This window comes from Bos javanicus, chromosome 15 (genome assembly GCF_032452875.1).
Source record: "Bos javanicus breed banteng chromosome 15, ARS-OSU_banteng_1.0, whole genome shotgun sequence".
Taxonomy (NCBI): domain Eukaryota; kingdom Metazoa; phylum Chordata; class Mammalia; order Artiodactyla; family Bovidae; genus Bos; species Bos javanicus.
Genome location: NC_083882.1, coordinates 80683908 through 80691475, shown reverse-complemented (window position 1 = coordinate 80691475; position 7568 = coordinate 80683908). Strand labels below are relative to the sequence as shown.

At 40.0% G+C, this 7568-nt stretch overlaps 1 protein-coding gene across 1 annotated transcript; it reads right to left on the bottom strand.

Annotated features, from left to right (window-relative positions):
* Positions 1-5013: 5013 nt before the first annotated feature.
* Positions 5014-5946, bottom strand: LOC133261118 (putative olfactory receptor 5AK3). The gene is given in 1 exon segment (XM_061439673.1): positions 5014-5946. A coding segment is annotated over 1 exon segment (933 nt).
* Between the last annotated feature and the right edge of the window lie 1622 nt (positions 5947-7568).

Below are 7568 nucleotides of genomic sequence, written 5' to 3'. Positions count from 1 at the left end.
GATTTCTCCTTCATATTTGAATGAGATCCTTGCTGGGTACAATAATCTGGGCTGTAGGTTATTTTCTTTCATCACTTTAAGTATGTCTTGCCATTCCCTCCTGGCTTGGAGAGTTTCTATTGAAAGATCAGCTGTTATCCTTATGGGAATTCCCTTGTATGTTATTTGTTGTTTTTCCCTTGCTGCTTTTAATATTTATTCTTTGTGTTTGATCTTTGTTAATTTGATTAATATGTGTCTTGGGGTGTTTGGGACTTGGGTTTATTCTGTTTGGGACTCTCTGGGTTTCTTGGACTTGAGTGATTATTTCCTTCCCCATTTTAGGGAAGTTTTCAACGATTATCTCCTCAAGTATTTTCTCATGGTCTTTCTTTTTGTCTTCTTCTTCTGGGACCCCTATGATTTGAATGTTGTAGCGTTTAATATTGTCCTGGAGGTCTCTGAGATTGTCCTCATTTCTTTTAATTGGTTTTTCTTTTATCCTCTCTGATTCATTTATTTCTACCATTCTATCTTCTAATTCACTAATCCTATCTTCTGCCTCTGTTATTCTACTATTTGTTGCCTCCAGAGTGTTTTTTATTTCATTTATTGCATTATTCATTATATATTGACTCTTTTTTATTTCTTCTAGGTCCTTGTTAAACCTTTCTTGCATCTTCTCAATCCTTGTCTCCAGGCTATTTACCTGTGATTCCATTTTGATTTGAAGATTTTGGATCAATTTCCCTATCATTATTCAGAATTCTTTATCAGATAGATTCCCTATCTCTTCCTCTTTTGTTTGGTTTGGTTGGCATTTATCCTGTTCCTTTACCTGCTGGGTATTCCTCTGTCTCTTCATCTTGTTTAAATTGCTGAGTTTGGGGTGTCCTTTCTGTATTCTGGCAGTTTGTGGAGTTCTTTTTATTGTGGCATTTCCTCGCTGTGTGTGGGTTTGTACAGGTGGCTTGTCAAGGTTTCTTGGTTAGGGAAGCTTGTGTTGGTGTTCTGGTGGGTGGAGCTGTATTTCTTCTCTCTGGAGTGCAATGAAGTGTCCAGTAATGAGGTATGAGATGTCTATGGTTTTGGGGTGACTTTGGGCAGCCTGTATCTTGGAGCTCACGGCTGTGTTCTTGTGTTGCTGGAGAATTTGCTTGGTATGTCTTGCCTTGGAACTTGTTGGCCCTTGTGTGGTGCTTGGTTTCAGTGTAGGTATGGAGGTGTTTGATGAGCTCCTGTCAATTAATGTTCCTGGAGTCAGGGTTTGGACTTAAGCCTCCTGCTTCCAGTTATCGGTCCTATTTTTACAGTCGTTTCAAAACTTCTCCTTCTATACAGCACCATTGATAAAACATCTACGCTAAAGATGAAAAGTTTCTCCACCGTGAGGGTCACCCAGGGAGGTTCACAGCATTACATGGAGAAGAGAAGAGGGAGGAGGGAGTTAGAGGTGACCCGAATGAGATAAGGTGGAATCAATAGAGGAGAGAAGGGGCTAGCCAGTACTCACTTCCTTATGTGCACTCCGAAACTGGACCACTCAGAGATGTTCACAGAGTTATACAGAGAAGAGAAGAAGGAGGAAGGAGACAGAGGTGGCCAGGAGGATAAAAGGGGGAATGAAAAGGAGGGAGACAGATCTAGCCAGTAATCAGTTCCCTAAGTGTTCTCCACCATCTGGAACACACAGAAATTCACAGAGTTGGGTAGAGTAGAGAGGGTTTAGGGAGGAGACACAGGCGACCTGGTGGAGAAAAAGGAGAGTCCAAAGGGAGAGAAAGCAGTCAAGCCAGTAATCTCACTCCCTAGTGAAAAATGAGTACTGAAGACTGGGTTCTTAAAGGTACAAAATTGGTAACAAATATATAAAAGCAGAAATTAAAAATCTAGAGTAGAATTTGGAATTTCAAAAATACAATGTTAAAGAAAGGAAGAAGGAAAAGAAAGAGAGAAAAAACAAACAAACAAAAACAAACAAAGTTGCAAAAATTATAAAGAAAATATAGGTACAAAATTGATAACAAATACCAAAAAGCAAAAGTTAAAAATCTAGAGTAGAGTTTGGAATTTCAAAAATACAATGTTAAAAAAAAGAAGAGAAAGAAAGAGAAAAAAAAAAAACCTCACAAAAATTATATAAAAAAAAATATAGGTACAAAATTGATAACAAATACCAAAAAGTTAAAATTAAATATCTAGAGTAGAGTTTGGAATTTCAAAAATGCAATGTTAAAGAAAAGAAGAAAAAAAGTCAGAAAAATTATAAAAAATATATATATGAAGTTTGCTTTAAAAAAAAATAGGGTCTTTTTTTTTTTTGCTAAGTAATAGTAGGTTATAAAATTGAAAATTAAAGGAATAATAGAGGACTTAAAATTCTTTAAAAAATTTAAAAGAAAGACAGAAAGAAAGAATACTCATAAAACTAGTAAAAATATATCTAGGACTTTCTCTAGTTTTGTTGTGGGTATTGTGGGTTCAGTTCATTTTCGGCTAGTTCCTTCGTCTGACTTATATTTCTCAAGATCTATAGGCCCCTTCCTATGTAGTCGGTATTAACCACAGGGTTTTAATCTATTGCCTGTAGCTTCCAAGGCGGTTCCCTCTGTTATAGATTCTTCTGTTTGCTGGTCTCTTCAGTGTCTGGTTTCCGCCCTGACACAAAGGGGACGGTGGAGGACACTTTTTGTTTTTTTAGGCTCATTTGTTCAGTCGTGCTGTGGAGAGGGAGGGACGATGCAAACAAATAACACTGGCATGTGCTCACAGTGCCTCAGCCACCCTGGGCCTGCCCCTGCTCACAGCGCATGTAGCTTCCCTGCCCACACTGCTCAGGCTCTAGGCTGCTCCGCCAGGAACCATCTGTGTCCGGCCCTGGGCTGCTTGTACCTCCCAGGTCCAAGCCTCTCAGGTTCAGGCACTCGGGTAGTCCTCAGGGGCACAGACTTGGTTGGGCCTGCGTTTTGTGCCCTTCCCAGGTCCAAGCATCTCAGGTGATGAGGTGTTTGGTGAGCGTGACTGCTGCGACTTATCACCTCCCTGCCGCTCAGTTATCTAGGTGTACGACTGGCGCACCTTCTCAGGCAGATGTTGACCGTCCAGTCACCCAAGAAGTTTTAGTTAGCAAAGAAGCCTGCTTACAGTTTTATAGATAATGTCTCTCTGGGGCTGCGATTGCCCCCTTCCAGCTCTGGCTGCCTGTCACCGGAGGGGGATGGTCTCTAGCCGGCTATCTCTGTTCAGTCCTCTGTTCCGTGCACGGGCCTGGCGGTGTCTTAGGTTAGGGCTGGCTTTCGCATGGTAGACATCCCACAGTCTGGTTTGCTAGCCCAAATTATTTCGCTCAGATAGCACTCGGGGTATTCAGGCCAGATCCTTACTCTAAGCGATGCAGCCCACGCTGCGCCTCCCTGCCCAGCCCCTGCTTGCTAGTGGCGTGTGCAGGCATCTGCACTGCTTCTCTGCTGGGGAAGTTACCATAGGGCTCGTAATCTGCGGTTTTTAATTGTTTATTTATTTTTTCTCCCTGTTATGTTGCCCTCTGTGCTTCCAAGGCTCGGCACAGATTCGGCAGTGAGAAGGTTTCCTGGTGTTTGGAAACTTCTTTCTTTTTAAGACTCCCTTCCTGGGATGGAACTCTGTCCCTCCCTCTTTTGTCTCTTTTTTTGTCTTTTATATTTTTTCCTACCTCCTTTCGAAGACTTGGGTTGCTTTTCTGGGTGCCTGATGGCCTCTGCCGGCATTTAGAAGTTGTTTTGTGGAATTCACCTGGCGTTTAAATGTTCTTTTGATGAATTTGTGGGGGAGAAAGTGTTCTCCCCGTCCTACTCCTCTGCCATCTTAGCTCCTCCCTTGCCTTGGGTTTATTCTATTTGGGACTCTCTAGTTTTCTTGGACTTGGGTGTCTATTTCCTTCCCCATTTTAGGGAAGTTTTCAACTATTATCTCCTCAAGGATTTTCTCATGGCCTTTCTTTTTGTCTTCTTCTTCTGGGACTCCTGTGATTTGAATGTTGGGGCGTTTAACATTGTCCCAGAGGTCTCTGAGGTTGTCCTCATTTATTTTGATTCTTTTTCCTTTTTCCCTCTCTGCTTCATTTATTTCTACCATTCTATCTTCCACCTCACTTATCCTGTCTTCTGCCTCTGTTATTCTACTGTTGATTCCCTCCAGAGTGCTTTTGATCTTAGTTATTGCATTATTCATTATATATCAACTCTTTTTTATTTATTCTGGGTCCTTGTTAAACCTTTCTTGCATCTTCTCAATCCTTGTCTCCAGTTTATTTATCTGTAATCCATTTTGTTTTCAAGATTTTCCAATCATTTTTACTATTCTTATTCTGAATTCTTTTTCAGGTGTACTCCCTCTCTCTTCCTCTTTTGTTTGGTTTGGTGGGCATTTATCATGTTCCTTTATAAAGCAGTACATTTATTTTACATTTCAGGTTTATGCAATAATTGAAACCAAACATATGAAGATCCTCTTTGTAGACAATTTAGGGAACTTGTTTAAATGAATTGAAAACCATGAACCTCAATTTTAGTATTGATTATATACAAAATTGGGGTTTTCTAATCTTTAAGAATATATCTGAAATATATTTGAAATAACTATATACTTTGTGATGTCTATACATACTTATATGTTAAATAATCTCAATAAAGTCCCTTTTCATGGGTAGTGTGGAACATGTTTCTCAAACTAAGTCCAAGGGAAAAGTAGAGATGAGATGAGATGTTACTATGTTGTGCGCTCAGTCGCTCAGTCATGGTCAACTCTTTGTGACCCCATGGACTGTATGTAGCCTGCCAGGCTCCTCTGTCCATGGAATTCTCCAAGCAAGAATAATGGAATGGGTGGCCATTTCCTTCTCCAGTTACTATATTACTTTCACTCAAAGAAATTATCTGTTGAAGAAAGAAGCATTAGTTTAAGATGTGAGCATTTTCTCTATTTCAAAATACCAAATAGTGTTTAAACATCTCTACTGGATGACGTGATGTGCTGAATTTTACAATTTGGTCCAACCTAGAAGAATTTTTTTTTCCATATGACTTTTAGAGATTCTTTAACGTCCTTATTTCTCAAACTGTAGATGAGGGGGTTTAACATGGGAATCACAATGCCATAAAACATGGAGGCCACTTTCATATTCTCCTGGGAATTATTAGAATGAGGTTGTAAGTACATGTAAGAGAGGGTTCCATAGAAAATGGTGACTGCAGCCAGGTGGGAGGCACAGGTGGAGAAGGCTTTTTTCCTCCCTGTAGTAGAGGACATCTTTAGGATGGTAGTGATGATATTTCCATAGGAAAAGATGATAACCAACTCGGTAAATATTAAGTTAAATCCCACAAAGACAGCAAGTAGCATGATGTTGATGTCAATGTTGGAGCACGAAAGGGCAAGAATTGGAGGGACATCGCAGAAAAAGTGATTGATAGTATTACCCTTGCAAAAGACCAGTGAAAATGTAAAACCTGTGTGCACAGATGCATTTATGAAGCCCATGATGTATGAACCAGCTACCAATGGGATGCAGACTCTTCGGGACATGACTGTGGGCTAGTGAAGCGGGTTACAGATGGCCACATAACGGTCCACCGCCATAGTAGCAAGGAGGTAACAGTCACTGGTCGCAAATGTTGCATAAATCAATAACTGCATGACAGAGCCCTTGAATGATATTAATTTGCTTCCTACTGTGAAGTTTTGCAGCATCTTGGGAGTGATAGCAGAAGTATAACAGATATCTACAAAAGCTAAATGTTGTAGGAAAAAGTACATTGGTGTTTGGAGTCTGGAATCTGTCTTGATGAGTAGGATCATTCCAATATTACCCACCATGGAGGTCACATAGATGACCAGAAATCCAGTGAAGAGGAAATACTGATACTTATATTGTGCACCAAATCCCAGTAGAAAGAATTCAGTCACTTCAGTGCTATTTCCTTCTGTCATGAGTAAAAAAGTCTAGAAAGGACCAAGATGAGGACCAAGAACAGACAAGAAATCTTTGTGATTTGTTGAGTAGTAAAAGGTCTTAACTCTTCATGTCACTTTGTAAAAAATAGATTTTTATGGCAATCACTCATAACAAGGTTTATTTCTTTCCAAATATTTCTTTCTATTTTCTTGATAAGAAACCACCACATAAAAGTAACATGTAAGCCTTGGATTCAGTTTTGAAACAAAGAAGTTTTCACACACGAAGTTTCACTTCTAAAATCTGTGATTCTAGGAAACATAGATTAACATACATTTCAGATATCTAAAGTTTCGTAAAGCAATAGTTAAACATAATTACATACATTTTAAGCAACCTATAGTTTTCCTCAGCCATTTATCATTTAAACCTAGTTTTAGATCTCAAAATTAGTAGAATCTTAATTAGACAAAGAAAATTTTGAGATTTATTCATGACCATGTATGTTTGAGGCTCAGAAAATCTGTACCACTATTCTTACCATGCACTTCCCTATATATGATATTCTTCACAAGCCAGACAGTCCTCTCATTTCATATATATATCAGGGTAAAGGAGTCTCATGTAAATAACTCTAAGTCATCTATATACCTCCATACTTGAGGTGGCTAGTAAGGATGTGTTTAGTGTTAGGGGCTTCCATGGTGGCTCAGATGGTAAAGCATCTGCCTACAATGAGGGAGACCTGGGTTCAATCCTGGGGTCGGGAAGATCTCCTGGAGAAGGAAATGGCAATCCACTCCATGGATGGAGGAGCCTGGCAGGCTACAGTCCATGGGGTCGCAAAGAGTCAGACACGACTGAGCAACTTCACTTTCTTTAGTGTTAGGAATGTTACAGACTAAGCCTCTTACTGACATGAGCTCCTCTGAAGCTCCCATGTATGTTTGCTGAAATCTTTTGAGAAGTCAGCTCAGTGGGATAACTTTGTTGTAAGGACAAGAAACTATTCTCTTCAATTCACTGTTTAGAGTAGGTGGAGAATAGATAAGTTAGTGCAAGCTCCTCCCTCAGGTTAATCTGGTGTGAAATAGATGAAATGCAGCCCTTTTAAAGAAGCATCCAACCATAGATACAAGTATCTATTAGAGGAAGCTAGAATAGAGCAAGGGTCCACTTAATCTAGAATCTTGATAGGATAATTACTATTTCATTTACTATACCAACTTGACTTTCATCACTCTGAATTCAAGTGAAGTATAGATATGACATTAGTAAGACGCTTTTTCAAGAGCTAATGAAACTAGTCGAAGTCCCACCATTCTCATCTGACACAGAAAGTGAAAGTGAAGTCGCTCAGTCGTGTCCGACTCTTTGCCACCTGTGGACTGTAGACCACCAAGCTCCTCTGTCCATGGGTTCTCCAGGCAAGAATACTGGAGTGAGTTGCCATTTCCTTCTCCAGGGGATCTTCCTGACCCAGGGATTGAACCCAGGTCTCCCACATTGCAGGCAGATGCTTTAACCTCTGCGCCAACAGGGAAGCCCTTAAAAACAAGAATATAGTCTCTCCTACAGACACAGAACTTCAGATCCAAGTACTAACATCAAAGATTTCAAAGGGAGGAAAGGAAGCCAGGTTGAAAGAAGAAGGGGG